This window comes from Artibeus jamaicensis, unplaced genomic scaffold (genome assembly GCF_021234435.1).
Source record: "Artibeus jamaicensis isolate MK-2021 breed Jamaican fruit bat unplaced genomic scaffold, CSHL_Jam_final scaffold_537, whole genome shotgun sequence".
Lineage (NCBI taxonomy): Eukaryota > Metazoa > Chordata > Mammalia > Chiroptera > Phyllostomidae > Artibeus > Artibeus jamaicensis.
Genome location: NW_026522047.1, coordinates 45,157,359 through 45,181,079, shown reverse-complemented (window position 1 = coordinate 45,181,079; position 23,721 = coordinate 45,157,359). Strand labels below are relative to the sequence as shown.

At 51.3% G+C, this 23,721-nt stretch overlaps 2 protein-coding genes across 4 annotated transcripts in view; both read right to left on the bottom strand.

The window, feature by feature from the left end:
• Positions 1 to 10,594, bottom strand: part of CARM1 (coactivator associated arginine methyltransferase 1) — a 42,818-nt gene extending 32,224 nt beyond the window's left edge. The window contains exon 1 of one of the 2 annotated variants that reach the window (XM_037153929.2): positions 10,173 to 10,594. In XM_037153929.2, coding sequence (XP_037009824.2) covers positions 10,173 to 10,389 — 217 coding nt within the window. In that variant the 5' untranslated portion in view covers positions 10,390 to 10,594. The remainder of the gene's footprint in view (positions 1 to 10,172) is intronic. The other variant, XM_037153930.2, reaches the window with a different exon arrangement.
• Positions 10,595 to 11,884: 1,290 nt separating this feature from the next.
• CUNH19orf38 (chromosome unknown C19orf38 homolog) lies at positions 11,885 to 23,406 on the bottom strand. Of its 2 annotated transcripts, none has more exons than XM_053658760.1 (7): positions 23,281 to 23,406; positions 21,283 to 21,594; positions 19,141 to 19,293; positions 18,308 to 18,335; positions 17,575 to 17,618; positions 16,414 to 16,451; positions 11,885 to 12,493 (listed from the first exon to the last, which is right to left on the bottom strand). In XM_053658760.1, the coding sequence occupies exons 1-7, from the start codon at positions 23,309 to 23,311 to the stop codon at positions 12,344 to 12,346; spliced, it is 756 nt and encodes a 251-aa protein (XP_053514735.1). In that variant the 5' UTR covers positions 23,312 to 23,406; the 3' UTR covers positions 11,885 to 12,343. The 2 variants fall into 2 exon arrangements, with proteins under 2 accessions (XP_053514735.1, XP_037009822.2); XM_037153927.2 differs by having other exon boundaries at positions 19,204 to 19,293.
• Between the last annotated feature and the right edge of the window lie 315 nt (positions 23,407 to 23,721).

The following is a 23,721-nucleotide window of genomic DNA, read 5'->3' as shown; positions in this document are numbered from 1 at the left end:
TGTGACCTACTCAGTCCTACCTGTCTCAGGGCTTAATGATCACCCCCACACCTGTGACACATCTTCTCTTCCAAGCCACGCAGCAGGCTGAGGAGGTATATAATATATATCACACTGTGTTATTCATCTGCTGTGCTAGTTGACGCTAGCCCTTGAAGCTACCTTCTGTTTTCCAGGAAGGAAACTGCCCAGACTAGGTCACTTGGCCAGGGTCACAAGGTCACATCAAGGTTAGGCTCTCCAGTTTGTGCTAATCACTACCTCCAGCAGTTCTGACTCAGAGAGGGCTGCTGCAGTCCAAGAGGGGGAAGGGAGAACGTTCCAGCCAAAGAATGCAAAGCAGGGGAAAGACATGGGCCCCTGAGAGCATAGGACTGATCCAGAGACACTGCAGACCCCAGCTGCCCTGAGAGCAGGCTGACAGCCCAGCAGACCTACTGCCCCCATCCCTGAGTTCTCTCCTTCCCACCTCAATTTTCTCCGAGGCCCACAGCCTCCTGCCCCTACACATAGCTCCTCAGCTGCCATTCCCTTCACAATGGGCCCCTGGCTACTTCCCCCAGAATGGGGAGTGGGGTTCCTCCTCTGCCTTCTCTCTGCCCACAAGACTAAGTAAGAGTGTGCTAAGGGTGGAGTTCATATTTGACTTGTGCAGCAGGGCAGTGCCTATAGTCTGGGCACAGATATCCATCCTTGCCAAGGTCACCTGCCACCAGCTCAGCCCCTCAGTGAGACCTCCCCACCAACAAGGAAGCTGAGATTCAGGATACTGAAGCTCTCTCAGGATCGCCCTGCTAGTAAAGGATGGGGAACAGAACTGGGCTATCCCAGACATAGCCACGGGGGTCACCTCCCCAACACTCTTGGAATCAATGCTTTGCTGGGACCCACCCTCCCCCAGCATGCCCTGCTCCAGCCACATTGGCTGTAGGCTGCTCTTGGCCACAGACAGCCCACAGGCTCACTCCCAGAGGTCTTCTCAGCTTTGGGGGAGCGAGCACTATTTTAAGCACTTTTACTTCTGTTAGTTCAAAAGTCACAACAACCCTTCAAGGTGCATACTATCAAGATCCCCACTTCAGCCCTGGCAGTTGTGGCTCAGTGGGTTGGGCAAAGTCTCTCAAAGTGAAAGGTCGCTGGTTTAATTCCCAGTCGGGGCACAAGCCTGGGGTGCGGACCTGGTCCTTGGATGGGGGCGCACAAGAGGTAACTAATCGATGTTTCCTCTAGAACACTGATGTTTCTCTCTCCCCTCCTTTCTCCTTCCCTTTTTCTCTCTAAAAATAAATAAATAAAATCTTTAAAAAAATTAAAAGACCCTCATTTTACAGCAAAGGAAACTGGGGTACAGAAAGGGAATGCAGATAATGAGGTGTGGGGTCAGAACTCACAGGCTCCACCTGCTCTTCTCCTGGAGGCTTTAATGCCCCATCCTGAGCAGGGCCCCCCAACCCCCCTCTCCTGAACCAGCCCCTCCTCCAGCATTCTTGAGCCTCAGCTTCTGTTATTTTTCTCCCAGGCACAGGCCATTAGGAGCACTAGCATGTCCCAGGTGATTTCTGACTGTCACACAACACTGCCAGACTCAGAAATGTGGGACCATGTGCTTATCGTAGGTCACTGTTTCCCAGTTCCTGAAACAGTAACTGGCACACAGCAGATGCTCAGTAAAATTTTGTCACTTCAAGTTAGATGAATGGTAACTGCCACAATAAAGAGACAGCAAGACCACTCTCTACACATGTTTCCGGTTGAAGGAATGAAAGGTCTGGCCTCCCCTCTTCGAAGAACTGCTGGTGGGCCCTGTCTTCCTGGGTGAGTTCGGTTCCCCTGCCACTCTCAGGCCCCACCCCACTGGCCAACTGGCTGGGTTCCTGTCCCCACTCCAGCCCTCCAAGAGGACTGTCCTCCAGATCAGAAATCTGGTGACTTCCTTTGGCTCTCGCTCTAACCTCTGGACAGCAGCTGACACTGCTAACCTTTCCATCCTGCCTGTTCAAAGCTGCTACCCCAGGCCCAAAAGACACAGCCCCCACCCTGAGCCTCTCCCACTTAACACTCCATCCCTTTGTAAGCCAGAGGCAACCACTTCACTCCCCAATCTGGTACTGAACTCCAGTTACTGCCAGCCTTTCTCTGGTCACAGACCCTGCAGAGGGAGGTCATCGGAAGGGGAGCCTCCCCATCCCACCAAATGCACAGAGAACCAATAGTAACACCAAGGCCACGGTTTACCAGATGCATATGGACTGAAGCATTTTACAGGTGTTCCCTCAAGAAAGGTTCCACTGTCATACCATTTTTACATTCAAGGTAGCTCACCTGAGGTCACAGCCACTGACTCTTGTCCCTCTATCCTTTAGCAAAAGTGCACACAATTTCAGGGAAGCACGGGACCCTCCCCGCCACAGGGGCCATCCACAGACTTCAAGTAAAGAGCCCTTGCTCTGACTGGCCTCCCCTCTCCACCAGCAGCAGCCAAGTCTGGCCCTCCATGCCAACCTCTCTTTAGGATGGGCATCTTGACAAATGTCCTAACAAACTTAGCTCACCACCTCCCTGGGTAGCAGGCAGATCCCAGACAGAGCAGACTCCCCGGGGAAAGGAAGAAGGGTTCCTGAGCCTCCCCCATTCTGCTAAATCTGACCTGGTCCAAAGGCTGGCACCTAAGAATCATCATGAGTTCATTCCATACTCCTCCTTCCATTAAAGGGCCTGCACGCCCACCATATCCAGAGCCCTGGGTGCAATGCATGCTTGCTTGTTTGCCAGGTGATATGCATGGTGCTGTCTACTTTCCTCCTGTGATCTCACATATAGAACTCAACATCCCCAACAGCAGGTACGGTGCCAGGCCCTTAGCCTCTTGTCTGAAACATGCAGGCCCAGTAGGTTTCAGATAACAGGCAGACTTCGGGAATATTGCAGGTTCAGTTCCAGATCACTGTAATAAGAGAGTATCGCAATAAAGCAAGTTGTAATCTTTTCGCTGGCTGGGGGATTCTGCCTTCAATTTGTAAGAAATGTGACACGTGCCCTTGGCTGGGTGGCTCAGTTGGTTGGAGCATCATCCCTATATGCTAAGGTTGGGGTTTGATTCCCAGTCAGGGCACATGAATAGATAAATAAGTGGAACAACAAATCAATGTTCCTCTCTTCACAAGATTAATTAAAAAACACAGGAAAAAACTGCAACCCCTATGAAGTGCAATTAAATGTGGTGTACAAACTTCTCAGTTTTATAAAGGTAATAAGGTACAGATGACGTAGATTGTCCCAGGCAGAGTATGGGCAACACCTATAAACAAGCATGTTTTATAGGGAAATATGTGATTAGTCACACTAAATGGGATATGTAGAGATAATAAAGAGCCCAGGTGCCAGAATTCAGGTCTGATTAGATTTTGCTGTCAAAAGAAGAGCAGGTTAGGTTTTCAGAGGTCCTGAATTCCCGAATTGCTGGGGAAGGGCTGTGGGCCTGAAGAGGTTGCAGGTGGAGGTGAGGAAGGTGAGAAGCTGGGAGGTGGGCAGTGATCGGGGCCTGGGACTGGCTGCCAGGCCAGGTTAGGATGGGGTGTAACAACCTTCACCTACATAGGGATCAAACTCAGCCACCTGGAGGGAGGGTCTGGGAGCCAAAAAGAGGTCTCAGGCTAACATCTCAGGAAAGAGATGTTTTCCCACAGCCAATGGAGACCTGGGTTCAGAAGAATACTTCTCTATTTTAAGAAACAAACCACTGCAAGTGAAAGGACAGATGGCCACTGGCGTGAGGCCTGTGCTGGGGTGGCAGCAGGCAGGAAGGAGACTAGCCAACTGGGGTGACATGCCCCTTCTGAAGGTGGCACTGCTATCTACCTGGTCTTGGGGCACGTATGCCTGGAAATGCCAGGCTTTCTGATTTTTCGGAAGCACAAAGTCAGATTTTGATGTGAAGACACCCAGTTAAAAATCTGGATGTCTACTTTTATTTTAACCCCACAGCCAAGCGAACCCTATGGGTAAGTCACTCACAACCCCTGACCAAGGGTCATGACCTCTGCCACCTTGTCCCCAGTGCCCGAAGCAGAATTCACCTTTTGTTCCTTAACACAACTTCTGGACCTCTGACATGCTTCTTTGGGCAGGCTAAGGTGAAACTATCTGGTTACATTCCTGTTCAGCTCCTTAGTCTGGAAGCTTCTACAGGCTTCTCTCTCCCTGCTCCCATCTACACCAAAACCTGTTAGCAGAGTAATCTTCAGAAATACAATTTTTATCATGTTAGTTCCCTGTGAAAAACAGTACAGCTCCTGACCACATACAGGAAAAGACCATCACTTGTAAAGCATGACTTGGGCCGAATTTTGTTACCTCCCTGTTAGTACCTCTGTTCCTCCAAGCAGCCCCTTTGTTCCACTCCAGGCTGCTGTCCACATCCCCCATCCACTTGAGCCTCTCCAAGTCCTCCCCAACGCTCTGGCTATATCCACATCCTACGCCTGTGGCCAAGGCAACTGTGTCTCAGCATTTGTTTTACCTTTCCTAAGACTACATTTCCCATCCTCCCTTGCAGCTAGTGGTGGCTGTGTGGCTATATCCTAGCCAATGGGATGAAAACAGAAATCCCCTTAGCCAGCTTCTGGGAATCTCTCTTTTTTTAAACTTTAATTATTAATGACAGACAGACAGACAGACAGACAGAAAGATCTATGGAAACCTCCCTTAACAGACACCTGGATCAGCCCTTGGCATCCTTGGTGCCTTCTTTATCCTGCTGCCTAGAAGCCAGGGTGTAATGGCTAGATTCAAGCCACCACGTGGATCTTTTTTTTTTTTTTTTAAAGATTTTATTTATTTATCTTTAGAGGGGAAGGGAAGGAGAGAGGGAGAGAAACATCAATGTATGGTTGCCTTTCATGCATCCCCTGCTGGGAACTGGCCTGCAGGGAACCGGCCTGCAACCCGGGTATGTGCCCTGACTGGGCACCACGTGGATCTTGATGACAAGATCTCACTCCAGGAAGGACCTGGGTCTGAGGAGTTCCTCAAGAGAGGCTCCACACCAGCCCTGGTCTGCCAGTCTCCAGACTTCAGCATGAAGGGAACAGGAAATAAAATGTCATCCTGTTTAAGCCACTGCTACTTGGGGTCTGTGTTAACGCACAGACAAGCTGAATCCTGATCACCCTTCTCCACTGAACCACTCTGCATTAAGAGAGCAGGTCCAAGAGCCCTTAACTCCAAAGCCAGCTCTGCTGCCTGCTAGCCACGTCACTTGATCAAGGCTTTTCACCTGTTTTCCACCAACACAATGGGAATGGTGTCCTTGACCTCCTAGGACTGTGTTAGAGACCAGTGGTAATACATAGCAAGGGCCACACCTGTCAGGCCAACTGGCCCACACAGTCCAGAAAGTGTACTCTATCTGGCCTGGGCAATCAGGACACTTCATAATCAAAACAGACATATGCAATGAAAGGCTTTTCTGTTTCTTTTAAAGCTGTGGCAGATCTGGCAGATCCGGAATCCCAGTTGAGTCCAAGTTCCCACAGCACCCCCGCCTCCTGCCAGCTTCATTCATTTATTACAGGAGTCCACAAGCTTTTCTGTCACAGGCCAGAAAAATAAATATTTTAGGTTTTTCACAACGTGATGGTCTTGGTTGAATATATTTCTTTGGTTTTGTTTTAAATTAACCTTTCAAAAATGTACAAACCTCCCTTAGCTCTAACTGCATAAAAATAGGCTGTGGGCCCAACCTGGCCCACAAGCCGCAGTTTGCCCACAGGCCCTAATTTATACCATTATCCTTTCCCTGGCTGCCCCCAAGGTCAAACACTTGAGTCTGTCAATACAGGTTTATATTTATGCAGAATTTGGTACAGAGTAAATGCTCAAGAAAGAACAGCAGCCAATAGCAACTTGTAGGCACCAGTGAAATGTGAATACCCCTTCCACTGTTACTTTCTTAATTGTCACCACAGCATAACACTGAATATTTCTGAAGACTGGACACATATGATAAACTCTTCTGTGCCCTCTCTCCCTTCCCCAGCCGTGGGGGGAGGTGGCATTCCTTCCTTCACTGAAGGAAGTCCCAAGGGGCATTTGAACAGAGGGTTTTTCTCTGGGGTTTCCGCACCTGGCATGGCCCCCACAAACTGAAATTTAGCCCCTGTATGAGCCAGTCCTGCTATATACCTCTTCCTGGCCAAAGAGGTGGGGAGATTTCAGCCAGCCAGTCAAAGTGACTTGTGCTGACCAAGAAAGAAGTGACACAGTCATCTCCAAAAAAACTGCCATGGGGCTGAGGAACCGAGAACCTGTTCTGCTCTCCATCCCACCATGGGCTTCCCCAAGGAGCTGTCTCCTTCCAAGGGCAAAGCAGCCTGCGTCCAAGAACTCCAGAGACTGTGCCAAAGCCTCCTCAAGCCCAGGAAGGCTACACCTCTGCTCAGGGAAAATGGCTTGGTTTTGGTAGCTGCCATTTAGCCAGTGCCATGGATATAGGCCAGAGTGACTTCAAGTGGCAAGAAGGAAGGGCAACTGGGACAGGGCCCTGTGCAGCTGTCATCATTCCTGCGTGGAGGGTACAGACATCAAGAAACAGAGCTGTTCATCCTGCTACCCACAACCAGCCCCCACACCTGCCACCTCAGGAAGAGCTTTCAGCCCAGGGGTCCCCCGCCCATCTGCAGAAAGTACAAGACATCTGGACAGCCCTGCAAGCATAAAGGGTTCCTCCCAGGAAACCCAGTCCTTCACTACTCTACACTAATAACATCACAGTCAATAAAATCTATAGAAGTATTATTGACTATTTATTGCTAGACACCCTGCTCTACACCCCCACAGTCCATTTCACCCACATTCCCAGGCTCCGAGTGGCAGCATTGCCAGTGTGGATGAGGATACCAATGGTGTGCACAGATGAGTGTTGCTTCAGGCAAGGAAACAGGCTCAGGGAGGTGAAATGACTTGTGTAGGACCATATCAGTCAGACCCCACATTCGGAACCCTCAACAGCATCCAAAAATACATCCCACCCAAATCCCACATGTGAGGCACTGGGAAATTCATGCAGGTTTCCTGGCCAACCCCTCTGTCCCCACCCAAGCACAGATTCAAATCCTGGGGGTAATATGTAAGCAGAAACAGATCACAGGACCCCACCTCATTGAGCAAAACTGGGATCCTGACACTTTCTCACCTGGCCAAAGCATTCAGGTCCCAGAAGGATCCAGGTGGGCAAATGCTGAGGCCAGAGAAGGAAGTTTGTCCCAAGAGAAGACCTAAGGGTCCCAGTAACCTGGTTCACCCCCAAGTCCCATCCCCCACCCAGCTGCCACATGCCTGCACATCCCTTCAGTGGCTGGACCACCTCTGACTTTTTCCAGACGACTCTCAGCCAGCACTCCACACCCAGCAGGCCTGCTCTCAGATGCAGGAACAGCATGCAGCCCACACCCCAGCCCTGGGACTTTGCACTCCCTTACACCCTTCACAGCAATCTGTTCCTGTGTACCCACAGTCTCCAAGGCCTGCTAAGGAACCAGTGCTGCCTCGCCCTGAGCAGTAATCCAGCCAACTTGAAGGCCACTGCCAGGCAGTTACGGCAGCAGGTGCTACCTCCAAAGAACTATTCATTCATTGAGCAAACACACTGGCTACATAGTCCTATCACCACCCCCATTCTACCGCCAAGGAAACTGAGTCACAAAGACACACAGCTACTGGCAGGGCACCAGCCTAGCCTACAGAGTGGACCCCAAAAATAAATAAGGGTCCAACCCCTAACCCCCAGAGCCTATGAAGATGACCTTATTCATGAAAAGGATCTTTGCAGATGTATTGAAGATCTTGAGATAAGATCATCCTGGGTTTAGGGTGGGTCCTTACAGATAAAGACGCGGAGACAGGTAGAGTCTGTGTGAAGACTGAGGCACAGACTGTACTTCTTTCTGTAAGCCAAGCAATACCTGGAGCCATTGAAGTGGGAAGAAGCAAGAAAGGAGCCTCCAGAGGGAATGTGACAGTCTGATTTCGGATTTTGGGCCAGGAACTATATGACAACACATTCCTGTTGTTTTAAGTCACCAAGTTTGTTATGGCGGCCTTGCAAAACTAACACAAGCTGGTTCAGCTGACTCCAGAACCCATGCTCTCAACCCCACACCACTATTAGGTGAACATCAAGAGAAAAAAAAACTTTTCACTGGTAAGACTGTATCATCCCAGACTGAGGATCTCAGAATGAGAAACATGGATTTTTCTCCTCTTTACAAATGATATGTTAGTTATGAATTACCTTGGAAAGAGAAATGTTGCCCTGGCTGGTGTGGCTCAGTTGATTGAGTGCCATCCTGCAAACTGAAGGGTTGCTGGTGCCCAGGTCCCATTCCCAGCTGGGGCACATGCCTGGGCTATAAGCAGGTCCCCAGTTGGGGGTGTATGAGAGGCAATCTGTTTCTCTCACACATCCATATTTTTCTCCCTCTTTCTCCCTTCCTTCCCCTCTCTCTAAAAATAAATAAAAACTTTTTTAAAAGAGAAGTGTTATCTTCACAGCTCATTACAATTCAAGATTATCAACAAAAACACAAGAGTAAAATTTCTCCTGAACAAACATGCTAATAGGGGAAACTTGGTATGGAGTATATGGGAACTCTCTGTATTATTTTCCTGATAATCCTGCCAACCTCAGACTGTTTTAAAATCAGAAGAAGTTTATTTACAAAAGAAAAACCAACTCTCCTGGAACTCTTGCGGGTCAGCATTTGAGACCCTAGTTCGAAAAACTCTACCCTACACTACTCTGATCTCTATTGATGCCTGCACAATGAACAGCCTTGTTTATGATCCGGGGGATCCTCCTGAGCGTAAGATGGATCTTAAATGTCTGTCCTGAGCTCTGATGCCCACCTAGGATACCTTCCTCCTCCTCCTCATCTGGTCCAAGACCTAGCTCTACCCCAGCAAAGACAGGTGGGACACTTGGGAAATAGATACAGCTCTACAGAGTTTGGATTTTCCAAGTCAAGGCACAGGGAGAACCCTGTGTGAATTAACTGCTCTTCACACCCTTCTCTTCACACCCCATACCCAAAGTGAAAAAAAATGCACATTGGCCAAAACCAGTGAGAGACTTCTGAGTGGCTCCCGCCAGAAACCCTGAGAGACAAAGCTGAATGAAACAGAATAGCAAAATTTGAAGGATGAATCAAGAACAGGAGAGAAGAGATTAGGAGTAACAAGAGAAAGAAAAAAGATGAACTACAAAGACTCGAGGTCTTTGGCAAACACATTTGTGATTTTTTTTTTTTTCCCCACTGAAATGTCGGTTTTGAAACTAGCTTCTGAAAACGCACTGAGCTTCTCACATCCCCTAAAAGGAAGGTCAGAGGCATGTGTTAAAGGAGAAAGCTGTGTTACCTCTTCGGAACCAGGCATCAAGAAGGTGCCCTGCCCATCCACGTTATCACCAGAAGCACATCCGAGGGCCTCGCACCACCATCCTGGGGTCCCCCCACTGCCCTAATCTACGAGTTTCCCCTCTAGGGAGGGGAGTCCCAACCCCAAGCCTTCTAGATGGGTGGAATCCGTCCTCCAAGCCACCTCATACTGGGCATTTTTCAAATGTCCCTAGCAGTCCAGGGGGGTCCCCTGAGATGGCCAGAGGCTGCCCACATCCAGTCCTCCCCCCACCCCCGCCAGGGCTGCCACACCCGACTTCGAGACTCCCCACTTCTTCCATACCCCAGACCCCTTCTCTCCCACCCAGCCCCCATACCCCCAGAGTCCTCCGAATTCACCTTCCACTCTCGGCCCCCCACTTCCTGCCCACCCCCTCCCAATCTCCCAGCCCTCAATCCCCCATTTCCCGCTTTCCTCCGTACACAGGGCACCTCACCTCTGACCGCCACGCACGCCCTCTTCTCTGCCTCTGCCCCTTGATACCGTACCTCCTCAGTCCTCACTCAGGGCTAACCACAGTCTGCTACCCTGGCTCAGCCCCACGTACCCTAAACGAGGCCCCCGAGGCTTGGGGCCCCTAACCCTCGGGACGCCAAGCCCCTCACCCACCACTGCCGCCGCGTCCCTCCCGCCTCTGGCCACCCGCCCGGCCCGCCTCGTGCGCAGTCCTCACGCGCCTCCCGGCCGTCGGCCCGGACCCGGGACCCCGCACTCACGGCTGTAGAGGGCGATGCCTGCCGCGTCCGGGCCGGCGCGCACCTCGAGGCGCAGAGCCTGCTGCTCCGCGTGCCGCTGGATCTCGCCGTTCGCATCGCCAATGGTGAGGAGGCGGGCGCCGGAGAACACAGACACCGCCGCACAGGGCCCCGCGATGCCCGGGCCCGCCACCCCCACAACGCCCGCGCCCGGCCCAGCTGCCGCCGCCGCTGCCATCTTAGATCCGGCTCCAGGCCCCACCAAAGCCGCCGTCGCCGCCCGGGCCCAGGCCGCCGCCGCTACCGCTGCCGCTGCCGCCGCCGCGCAGGCCGAGACCGAGGCCGAGCCGGGCAGCGCCGCCTGCGGGCCACGAGCCGCCTCGCTGCCACTGCCGACGGGCCCGGACCCGAGGCGCAGCGCCCCCTGCCGGCGGCCCTAGGCGCGGGGAGGGAGCACGCCGAGCACCGGACAATCCGGGGGAAGGGGTCGGCCACGCCCCGGCCCCGCCCAGCGCGAACGGTCGCGGCTTTGTGAGGTGAGTTGGTGGCCCAGGAACGGCGAGGGGGTGGGGAGTGTGCGTCAAGGGGCGGTGTTCGGCCCCGCGGACACGCCCCTAATCCTGAGTTCCGTCCCCCAGCCCGGCGCAGCGGCACGGCTGCGGTGCGGGCTCCGATGCCCGAAGGGGACGCGGCAGGAGAGCGTTAGTGGGCGGTGCTAGGCCCTGAGGACACGCCCCCACGTCCCGCCCCGCGCAATTGACCGCGCATTGTGAAAAGGCTTCGGAGAACGAGAAACCTTGGGGGCGGGTCTGACGCCCTACGGCTCCGACACTCCCCTGAATCTGGGCCCCGCCCCTTGGCCCAGCTGGTTTTCTGAGGTGGCAAGCGGAGGGCGGAGTCCAGCTGCGACGGGGCCCCGCCCCTATACCGGCCCTACTCCCTCCCACTGGGCCTCACTTTGTAGGGACTACGGCTCCTGGGGAGAACCGTGGTTAGAGGCGGGCCCACAGCCTGGGACACGCTCCCAGGCAGTGACAACCCCCCACATCCAGCCCACCCAGCTGGAAAAGCAGTCCCTGGTGGGAGTAGTCTTTTATGCACGACCTGAACCCAGTGGGAACCCACAGCATTCAAGCATTCCCTCTCTCTTCCCCGTCATCTCTCTTCCTCATCATCTCCATTCCGGTCCCACAGCATTCCCTGCATCCATTCTCAAGCCTTCACTATCTCCTCTCCCACAAAAAATTCTTGGACCTCTCCTTCTGGACCCCTCCCTTAGCCCCTAGTTATTCTGCCTTCCTCCAATTATGGCTGGCTAGCTGAGTCCAGTTGGGCATGGCCAAGTGTGTCTTTTCTCTCTCTCTCACACACCCATCTTCCCTCCACGTCCCCCATTCCACTGCTCCAGGGCCCCTGTTGGAAAACTCAAAGAGGCTTGCTGCCTCTTCCCATCTTCCCCAGCTCCCATCGTTCCCTGGATCTCCTCATTTACTATTCATTCTCCCCAATATTCCTCTTCTCCCCGCATCATTCCATCTCCTATACCCAACAATGCCAGGACTTTGCCAGAGACTCCTTGTGGCACTGTCCCCTCCTACACCCTTATGGGCTTCTATATTAGCCACCCTTGAATGCGTGCAGCTGAGGGGTACTCTGCCCACCCACCGGGCATTCAGTGATTGGAACCCAGAAGTCTGGGGCTTGAAAGATTACACTCCATAGAAGCCTTGGGATCAGCTCAGCACATGCTATAATTAATAATTTAGGCATACCAGCAAGGCAGACACACAGAACATACCTGGGGGTACCCTATTTTCCAAAAACCCAGTTGGGTTGTCCAAGTCAGGTGTAGCAAAGGATGAGGAAACTGGAGGGATGTACAGAGAGCTCTTACGGCCCAGCTGGGGACCAGAAGGGATCCTAACTACTCCCCTGGTGGTCTTCGAAGCTGAGAATCCAAAGAGAGGCTTCCTGCTTTCTGTCCATCCTCCAGGCCAATGTCTGCTCCCACTCTTCTACTCCTGCTCCTCTGTGAGGAAGGTCCCAAGGCCAGACATCCTGTTCAGTTCCCTGAGAAAGCAGTAGCCAGAACCCTCCAAACCACCTGGAGGGATTCTGGTCCCACATGGCCTGGCCAGATCAAGTGAGAGGGTGGGGGTAGAGTACATAGAGAGGGGCCTCAATCCTCAGCCTCACTGGCAGGCCCGGAAGGTGCTGAATTCGGGGGGCTCAGGTGAGGATGATGTGGAGGTGGGCCTCTTCCGGGGCCCGCAGTTTTCAGGGGTTGCAGCAGAGCCTGAGTAAGCATACAGGGTGACTGTGTCTCCTTCTGAAGTCATTTTCTTTGTCCGTGGAAGAAAAATAGAACTGAGTGATTTGTTGCTTCTGGGTTTCCCAATGTTCTCTGATACTCCCCAATTCATCAGGTCTCATCTACCCCCCACATATGCCCCACAGCTTCAGAGCCCTGATCTGCCTTCTGTCCTCCTGCCTTCCTCTTTGCTGAATAGGGGACCAAGAAGCCTGGGTTCCAATCCCAGCTCCAGTACATCCTAGTGGTGTGACTTCAGTCCAATGACTTAATACCTCAGTGCTCAGTTTTCCCTGTTGCACAATGGTGAGAGCACTAATACCCTCCTCCAGGGGTTGCTATGAAGCATAAAGGAATTAAAGCACCTGATGTATCACATTGTAAGAGTTCAGTGAACAGAGTTATTACAATGATCTCCTCCCCTTCCATTCTGGACTTCCTCAAAAGTCTACTCTCTCCTCTGCCTTGAAGGCTCCTGCTTGAAATGCTGGTCACAAAGAGATGAATTCACTAAAACTTAAGCCTGGCAGGTGAGAGCAGGCTGGGGTTCCACTCCCAGTCCTCTTCCTCCTTAGTTGGGTGACCCCAGTAAGGCTCATAACCAGCTTTAGTCTCGTTTGTATTGAGGAAAAAAAGAGTCAACTGCACTTTGTGGGATGTTACAAAGTAAATATCAGACCCTCAGTGTAATAATACAGTATAAGCTGAGAGACTGGTCAGCTGCTTCATTTTCATTTCACCCAACAGCACAGCTTTCTAATGCTTCAAAAAGAAACTAGAATTGAAAGCAGGGACGCAAACAGATACTTGCACACCCATGTTCATTGCAGCATTATTCACAATAGCCAAAAAGTGGAAGCAGCCCAAGTGTCCATCAGTGGGTGACTGGATAAACAAAATGTGGTGCACACATACAATGGAATATTATTCGGCCTTACAAAGGAAGGAAACTCTGACACATGTTAGAACATGAATGAACTTTGAAAACATTATGCTGAGTGAAATAAACCAGACACAGAAAGGATGAGGGGGTCCAAAAAAGGGAAATTCACAGAGACATAAAGTAGAAGAGTAGTTGCCAAGGGCTGGGGGGGGGGAGGTAAGACTGGGGAGTTAGTGTATAACTAACTGCTCTCCAAGACAAAGTCTGTAAACAGACGGTTGTGAGAGTTGCATAATGTGAATGTACTTAATATCACAGAACTGCACACTGAAAAGTGGTTAAAATGAGGCCCTGGCCAGACTGCTCATTGGTTAGAGTGACATCCCAATGGGCCAAGGTTGCAGATCTCATCCCCTGTCAGGGCACATACAAGAATCAACTGATGTTACATAAATAAGTGGAACTACAGATCGATAATCCTCTCTACCTTCCTCTCTCTAAAGTCAATAAATTTTTTTAAATGGTCAAAATGTTATATATGTTAGGTATATTTTACCACAATTTATAAAAAAGGAAACTAGTAAAGCTCAATAGAATTTACTATTAGGGAACAAAAGCAGCATACATAACAGTGTAAATATCATGTTATTATTTGTGCTTAAAAGGGCGAGGATATAGATTTGCTATTTTCACCTTAGCTTGCATTTTTCAAGAAATTCCTAACAGTGTTCAGTGGTTACTTCTGTGTGTGTAGACAGGGGGACCAATGGGTGCAGAACAGTTACGTAATTTAAGAAAAAAACAACACAGTACCGTACTATAATTTTGGCATATGGATGTATCTCATATTTTAAATGTTTTTAAACTAAAAATATATATAGCAGCCCTGGCTGGTGTGGCTCAGTGGATTGAGTGCCAAGCCTGCAAACCAGAGGGTCCCCAGTTGGATTCCAGTCAGGGCACGTGCCTGAGTTGTGGGCCAAGTCCCCAGTAGGGGGCGTGTGAGAGGCAACCACATATTGATGTTTCTCTCCCTCTCCCTCCCTTCCCCTCTGTCTAAAAAAAAATTAAATAAAATCTTTTAAAATATATATATATACCAATAAGAATATATATATATATATACACACATACACATGGTCATGGTCACCAGGTCTAAAATACTAAGAAATAAGTTATTCTGTTTTCCATTGTTTCATTTTAAATGCCTTCTTTAAAAAGGAAAAAGGAAAAATCACCAGATTGGTGCCTTGAGCCTGTGGTTTCTCACGGAAAGTTTTCAAACTTGCCCTGCCTATTGGCATTTTCCTAACAACTCAGGATTTGTTCTGGGAGCAGAGACCTCAGAAGGCTGAACGGCCCTGCACTCAGCCCCTTCCTTGCCACTGTCTGTACGCCAGTGACTAGGGACAAGTGTAAACTTCCTTACTCCTAGCTCCAGAATTCCAGACTCACATTTCCATCTGCTCTTGGGCATAACCAAAGGAGGTGGCCCATTCCTTGTCCCTTTAAGCTGTCCCTCCCCAACACTCTCCCACGCCTCCTCCTCCTTCGGCCCACTCATCCAGTCAAAACTCAATGCCGTGTTCCCATCTGCTGAATCTACATGAACTGCATCTGTTCACTTCTCCCACCTGTGCTGCCAACAAGCTGGACCAAACCACTTTGCATGCCTGGACCAATCCATCCATGCCCTCCAAGTCTGTCATCCCCACAGCCTGTGAGCACCTGAATATGGTTATATCCCTTCTCTGCTCTGAAACCTTCATGGCTCCCACCTCACTTGGGGTAAAAGTCAAAGCTATCCACATGGCCTGTCAACTTCTCACTCTGCTCTAGCCCAGTTATATGTGCTGTGTCAAGAACGTGTCCCAAGCCTGCATCAATCTTCTGCAGCTACCTCCTGCTCCTGCTTGTCACCCATCTCTGAGACCCCTTGGATCTCCTATCCATGTGAGAAGTGAGTTTCCTGGTCAGTCCTGGCCCCCGTGGCATCATCTCTGTCCCCGCACAGAATTAAAAAGCTCTGAGGGAGTGAGGGCCTCATCCTGTTCTTGTCTAAATGCCCTCACCCCACTCCCCATCATGGTGCCGCAAGCAGATGACTCTGCCCAGGTGCCGGCAGCAGTCCCAAAGCGTCTGCTTGTCCAAATGGGAACTCTGAGGCCAACTTGAATGGGGCCGCCTTCACCCCAGACCTGGACTCCTCTCCATGTGAAGAGGAGCAGCTGAACGTTTTCTTGATCCATGGTGTCCCTGGCTCAGACATCTCTAATTTAATTTAAAAAATTTTTTAAAAGATTTTATTTATTTATTTATCTTTAGAGGGGAAGGAGAGAGGGAGAGAAACATCAATGTATGGTTGCCTTTTGTGCATCCCCTGCTGGGAACTGGCCTGCAACCCCGGTATGTGCCCTGACTGGGAATGGAACTGCGATCCTCTGGTTCTCAGGCCTGTGCTCAATCCACTGAGCTACACCAGCCAGGGCTTTAATTAAAAAATTTTTAAAATAAAGTACAAACACCAAGGCCACCGCAAGATGCAGTTGGGCAGAGTGGTTCAATCCCAGCCCAAACAGGTATGATCTGGGGGAGCAACACCCCTCAATGGAGGGGCGTGCAGTGAGACCCTCCCCACTAAAAGAGAAAATGTATGACTGGGGCATTTTAGCTGAAATCCCAGAAACTGAACAAAGTAGGCTTTTCTTTATACCTGGAGGGGCCTACATTGTGCATCAGATTATCACAAAGCTCTATGACCCCCCCAAACACCACCAGGTCCCCCTGAATACCCTCTGTCACCATTCTGGGGAGCTGCCCAGATTGAATGCAAACACCCCAATAGCAACCGCCCCCCCCCGCCTCCCCTCCCCCAACTGCCCGTTGGCACACATTGGCTTGGCTGTGGCCGCCTCCATTCCCCTGGGAAGTCTCACATCCAATTCTCATCTATCAGCCAAATCCCTGCTCAGTGATCCTGAGGGAGGGCTTTTCCCTCCCACCCTGGCAGTGGCCCCACCTTTCCTGGAGATAGGCAAAAACTGAGACCAGGAAATGAAAGGACTTACCGTTGAGATGGCAAACAGGGAATTATTGAAGGACATGTCTGGAAGAGATAGAGGAAAACCAGGACTGGGGCCAGTTTAAATTCCCTGCTCAAACCCCTGCCCCCAAGCCCACAGGTCCAATGGCAACCCTGGTCATCCCCAGGCACCCTCTTTCCTCTCTTCCAGCCCGTCTACAGGGTGAACCATTCATGGCTGCAAACTGTACCATGTTCCTCTTCTACTCCCAGCCCTTCTTCAGCGGCCTTTCGCTGCCCTCCAGAAAATGGGTGCCTCATCTCAACTCCCGCTGTTGGAAACACCTCTTAGCTCCTTCACCTCCCCAGGCTACCCCTAGGCGTCCCCTCCAGGTCTTTGCTTAAACATCACTTCCTTGAGGGAACCACCTAAAAGCCCCAGACAGGTCCCAGCCTATATCGCCTATTTCCCCACTGGAGTGTGTGAGCTTGTGGGCAGACAACATCTTTGTCTTGTTCCTCGAGGGAGCCGCACAGATATCAACCCAAAGTAGGTGCTCAACAAATGTGAAAAAAATAGAACGGAGTTTCTCGGTTTGGGGCCGCTTCTTGACCATCGCACATCACAGACTGGCTGCCCCTCGCCCCCTGGTGGAAGCCAGCAGAATGACACGTTTGGACAAATAGAGCTCCATTTGAGGATGGTGGCAAGTACTGTGAAACCAGCGGGGTGCTCAAGCAGACAAGGCAGAAGCAGTGCGCCCCCGTGGAGTTGAACGTCGAGTGCTGGAGGCGAATATGACATACCCAACAGGCAATGATTACTTGACTGTGTTACTACTAAGGCATAAGAAGGATGACAGGGTGCCTGTTGGGAGAATGTAAGTAGAAAGCACAGACCCTGTCTAGGGAGTCAAAAAAGACTTTCTGGAGGAAGTAACCTTCAGACTGAAACCAGAAGGAAGAACAGTGCTCTAGGCAGAGGGCTGAGTGCATGAAAGGCCCAAGGATGGGTCAAGGAGAAGTGAGAGGTGAAACCTGGCGTGGAGGGGAGTTGGAAAGCAGGGGGTATATTCTTGCCCCTATGGGAAGTGATCATCCTCAGAAGAGGTCCAGTAGTGAGTAGTGAGGCCCATGGTGTTTTGAGGCAGAGAACCCCACCTGGGAGCCAATGGCGGAGGGACAGGATCAAGGAAGAGGCACAAACCTGTTGTGGTGAAGTTAATCTGGGCCCAGCAAGATTCTTGCTCTCTGTAAAGGGATTGTGAAGAGAGGGATGCCGTTTCAGGAAGGAGGCTTTTTCCAGACTCCAAACCTGACCTTTGTTCACCACTCACCCTGAATCCTCTCAGATGGAAATTCTAAGAGCCCCACAAGCCAGATAAAGTCAGGATCTGATTCCAGGGCTGCTGCTAGCTCTCCGCCACTAGGCAGCAGGGTGTCCACCCCTCTCTTAGAGGGGAGAAACCAAGGCTGGCACCAGTTGGGACATCCCAATGCCCAGGAAACAGGGCATCAGGTTGGACACTGTACAACCCCAGGGAGATGCCCCTTCCTTCCCCCACTGTGGATTTTCTAGACTGATTAGACCATTTTTGGCAGCTGGCAGTAAAATGATGTGTGGAAGGCTCAGCCATTTCTCTCTGTGCCTCAGTCTCCTTGTCTGTAAAATGGGGCTATTTATGGTGCCTGCTTCCAGGGCTGCTGTGAGGACAACAGGAGCTCCAGCTTCACAGCCTCCTAGCACAGTGCCCCGCACACCCACCCAGCAGAGGCTCTGTCCGCAGTGCAGCTCCCACAGAGCCAGGGAAGTGCCCTTTATGCCCCAGAACTTGGCCAGCTCTCAGAGTCCCTAACCCCCATCAGGGACTCCTACCCTGAGACTAAATATATTTCTTTCCCCCAAACTACCCTCTGAGGGTCTCCGGGGATAGTCTCACCTTTTCTTCTGCATTTTTCTTACTTTAACTGAGGAACAAAAAAATAAATAAACATTTGTTAGGTTTGGGTTCTGGGTGCATCCTGTTTGCAAGTTTCCAAAAAACCAAAAAGCCAAAGCCCCTCAGACATTTGCGGCCCAGCCTTCGCCTCCCCCCCCCCCCCCCCCCCGGCAGATCTGCCGCCCAACAGGAGAACTACTGCAAACATTTATTTTCCCCAAGTACATGAGTAATGTGTGTTGGTAAAAACATCAAACAAGGTACAAGCATATAAAACTTGCTTTCAGAAAAAATGTTAATTTCGGTGGGTGCCAGGGGTTGGGTGGAGGGGATGGGGAGTTATGGGGACAGAGTTTCAGTCTGCGATGAAAGAACCCTGCAGATGGGTGGTGGTCACGGCTGTGCGGCAGTGCGAGTATGCTTCATGCCACTGAACGGGACACTTAAAAAGGGCTAAAATGGTAAATTTTATGTTTTGTATATTTGAGCACAATAAAAAATATATATGTCCCCCCCCTGCCCACCGCCATCCTCATACTGCTGGAAGGTTCTTCACTGCTAAGTTTAGAGTAAGGTCTCCCCATTTTTGGGTTCTAAAAAATGGGTGTGAGTCCTGGCTGGTGTAGCTCAGTGGATTGAGCATGGGCCTCTGAAGCAAAGGGTTATCGGTTTAATTCCCAGGGTTGCAGGCCAGGTCCCCAGTGGGGGACATGTGAGAGGCAACCACACGTTAATGTTTCTCTCCCACTCTTTCTCCTTCCCTTCCCCTCTCTCTAAATAAATAATAAATAAAATATATTTTTAAAAAAGGGTGCGAGTGGAAGTGCATTTACATGCTCCAGGGGTGGCACTCTGGCAGCCAGTGGGCCATGCTTGCTCTCGTCGCCTGCTGTTACCTTTCCTGATCACCACAGCAACAGCCACCAGCCCAGCAAGGAGGAGGGCTCCGGCCAGGCTCAAGGAGAGTGCCAGGATCCAAGGGGGCACTAGAGAAAAGTGGGAAAAGAGAGAATGGGCAGGTCATGGAGTTGTAAAGGCACAAGAAGGAGTTAGAGCAACTATCATTCTTCTAGGTTATCTTGGTGGAGCCAGCCTCCCCCACCCCCAATACCCCCCACACTATGTGGCTTGAGTGTAGTTGGACTCTAGGAATCCAGCAAATCTTGTATCTAGCCAATTAACATATTCATACCCCTGGCCATTGTGATTGGCTCAGAGATGGGCATGTGACTCAAGCTGAGCCAAGGAGGGCTAATTCTGTAGCTGGATAGGCCTCCAGGAGGAGAGGTTTACTGGTTGGAATATACATTTTGATATATATATCAAGCTGGTGGTATATACATCTGGAGCTGCTGGGCCCAGTTTTGCCACCATGAAGGGAAGGCTTGCCTGAGAATAAGACACAGAAGAAACCTGAACTGAGAGGTGGCAAATGATTCCTGACACCTTGGGTCACCTGGACCCAACAAATCCCCTTTGGTGGTTGAAACCATTTGAGTCAAGTTTTCAGTTACTTGCAGCCCGAAGTAAGTTTCCAACTTGCAGTTCTGCTGGCTTCAGCACAGGTACGAGGGGATCAGGGAACATCCACCCTTAGCTACATGGTGAACCCTGAGGCCCACACAGAGCTCAACCACAGAAGCATGAAGCCCCAGCTCCAGAGTTTTCTCTGCAAAGGATTTGGCTGCTCCTCCCAGGAGAGAAAGGGGTCTCTCAAGGGAGCAGATGCTCTGACCCCAGTGGAGGGCAGGAGCTAAGCCAGGAATGGGAAGGACAGACGCACACTTGGTGCTCGCACAGTATTAGCCTTGTTCATTCATTCATCTGGGGCAGGGGTGGGGCGGTGGAGGGTGGTTGTCACCTCCTCACTCGGAGACCACAGGATCAAGGTGAGAGAAGGGGGCCTTTGATAGTGGAACTTGAGGCAAGGAAGGACACAGAGACTGTTCTGTCATCCCAACGTGTGAGCCTCTGCGGGCAACAAAGTCCTCTTTGCCCCTGGAAAGTTCCGATTAATGCTGCCACAGAGGCTCCACCTGGAGGCTCTTCCCCTCCCACTCCTGATCCAGAGCCCACACCCACCCCCTGCCCTGGAGAGACCAGCATCCCTCCCAGGACTTACGTCCCACTCGTCCAAAAGGCCAGGGTCCTTGCTGCAGCCACAAGGCCCTGCAAGATCCTTTTTGCCACCTCCTTGCCCTGAACTCTCCCCACTTTCCTCCATGTTCACTCGGCTTCAATGAAGGGTGCCTCCATGGTTGCTCGAACACAGTAGGTATACACCAGCCTCAGGGCCTCTGCACAGTCTGCTCCTCCTACCTGCAACCTCCTACCCTAGACATTCACATGGCCAGCTGTTTATCATTCAGGTCTTTTCCCAAACATTGCCTCCTCAGAGAGGCGTTCCCTGGCCACTCTTCTCTGTATTTAAAATGACACCCTTCAGCAGGCTATATTTCATCCTTGGCATTTTACTTGCCCCCTTCTGGCAGATCCAATAATTATTAGACTCATTGTTTATTGTCTGTCCCTATTCCATCAGAATGTCAGCTGCAAGAGGGCAGGGACATTGTTTCAGTCACTGCTGAAACTGCACTGTTAAAGACAGTGCCTGGTGCACAGCGGGTGCTTTCAAATGTTCTGTGGCCAGGAGCGGAGGGAGGCAGCAGAGCAGGCTGGTCAATGCCTAGGCTTTGGAGCCAGTGGCAGCCCAGCTCTGCTGCTTGCTGGCTGTGTGACTTGGGCAAGACCCTTCATCTTTTATGCCTTGTTTTCCTCATCTGCAAAATGGGGAGACTCACAATACCCATGGCACAGGGTGACTGTGAGGATTAAACATGGGAAGGTAAGTCCTAGCAAGTAGGAAGCCTGGCTTGTCCTGTGATGACTGCCAAGCAGAGGGAACAGCACGTGGAAAGCCTTGGTAAGGAGAAAATGGAGCTGCAGGCGGATGAGGGCCGGTGAGAGGGCCTTACCTGGGAAGGAGACGTGCACAGTGTCACTGCGGTCTGACAGCTGCGGTAGCCTATCCTCGCCAAGCACGCCATACTGGCAGTGAAACGTCGTCCCCCCTGCAGCCTCCCAGGTTCCACCACTCAGGTTGAAGATGACACCAAGCTGGTCTGCAGGGGCCTGCAGGAGCTGGACCACCATCTCCCCTCGGTACAGCGTGAAGTTGGCGCCTGGGAAGCCCATGGGGGCCATGCATCCAATGTAGATGGGGTCCTCGTGACTGCTGGGGTGTGGGGGCACTAGCAGGATGGATGGGGCTGGTATCGCCATGGAGCCTATGATGCAGAATAAGGGAGGTCTTAGGTCAGTGGGGGTTAGAGCAGCGTCTGGCCTGCCTATGTGGCCTGGGGCAAGTGACTCACCCTCGTAGGCCCTTGTTGTTCCAACTGATTACAGATTTATTTTCCTCACTTGTCAAACACACAGTTGATAATTTCAAGGGGAAAATACACGAAAGGCATATATACAACTATAGAAGTTCATATTATACATGTAGCATAGAAGATACATTATTACTAATTTTTACATATTCTAGAAGGTACTCAAATCAAGACAGATTCAAACTGGTTGGTTGATAGAACTTCTGTGGCCTTGATTTTTATGTACAACTGAAGGCTAGTCATCCCTACCCCACGGCGACATTGAGGGAATCAAGTGTCTAGCAACTGGTGAGGGTCACTGCATTTGCCTCTTTTTAAAAAAATTTACTTATTTTTAAAGATTTTATTTATTTATTTTTAGAGAGAGGGGAATGGAGGGAGAAAGAGAGGAAGAGACACATCAATGTGTGAGAAAAGCATGGATCAGTTGCCTCACAAGGGCCCCAACTGGGGACCCGGCCTGCAACCCAGGCCTGTGCCTTGACCAGGAATCAAACCAGTGAGCTTTTGGTTCGCAGGCTGATGCTCAATTCACTGAGCCACACCAGCCTGGGCATAAATTTACTTATTGATTTTAGAGAGAGGAGAAGGGAGAGAGACAGAGAGAAACATCGATTTGTTGTCCCACTTATTTACGCATTCATTGGTTGGTTCTTGTCTGTGCCCTGACTGGAGATGGAACCTGCAGCCTTGGAGTATCAGGGGGACACTCTAACCAACTGAGCTACCCAGCCAGGGCTGAGTCATTTTTTAAAAATAATTGCAGTGGTCATTATACAGCAACACAATTACATTCTCATTACTTCAATCAACAGTACTGCCTATGTGCCAGGCCCTGTTTTAGGTGCTCGGGATAGTGGTGAGTGAAACACAGAGAGACATGCCCAGCTCCAGGCTGATGTTCTCGGGAAGACAAGAGGCGCCATGAAGCACATCAAAGTAATGAGAAGGCTGCACTAGCTGGGGCGGCCACAGAGGCTTCCCTGAGGGAGTGGCACAAGGGGAGCTGAAGGAGAGCATTTCAGGCAGAGGCTGGGAGGCTTAAGTGGGGTGTGGGATAGTCAAGGAGGCCAGGGTGGCTGGAGGGGATGAGGGAGAGAGAGTGGAAGGAGGGGAGGACTGAGAGGTTCCTGCTTCCTAGGCTGTGGTGAGGAATGTAGATTTGGGGGTTCAGTTTCCGGGGGGGGGGCGTTTCCTCCTCAGTGTCCCTCAGGCCCCTGAGCACAGTGTGTCTGGCTCAGGTGTGGTCCACGAGAGCCTTTCCTTGTCCCCAAGCAGGTCTGCTGCTCTGGCCCTGGCGATGGGAGCCTCAGAGGCCAAGCGGGCTGAGTCATGGGGTGTGGGCTCTGCTGTCTCCAGTGGGGTGGCATTTCATATCCATGATGTGAGGGTAAAGAGGAGCACAATAGAAGAAAGTGATGCTCCTGGGACATTCCCAAGGCTCTGGGACAAATCTATCAGTGCTCAGCCTCTTTTAGCACCTGGGGAGGGCAGCCCAGGGCCATGGCTCCTGCCCTCAAAGAGGCCAGGTGGGAGAGCATGGGGGAGTGGTTCAGGGTGGTGCAGGGGTGTCAGGCTCACCAGCTGCTAAGAGCAGGACAGTCCAGGGCATCGCTTCGCCAGCGTTTGGCCGGACAATCTGGCTGAGACCAGTGTGGCCCCACGGCTCACGACTGCTCCTGTGAGACCAGAGTAGGAAAAGGAGAAGCTGGGCTGATTTTAGCCGAGTGTTTCCTCACTGGCAGGAAGTTGCACACATACTCGGGTACTGAAAGAGGCTCTCTCCTCTTCCCCCTCCTTCCATTGGCCCCCGTCAGAACTTGGCACCTCTCTGCCCCTTGGTGGCCGTGGTTCTGCAGATGGGAGGGACAAATGAAATGGTCGGGGTGCATTTATTTTCCTACCCCTGAAAGGCCTCCTGGGCATGAGGAAGGACAAGGGCTGTGGGCTGTTTAGGAAACCTGTGCCCAAGACATACACCACAGCCAGCGTTGATACACGTGTCAAGTGTCAAGTTCAGGG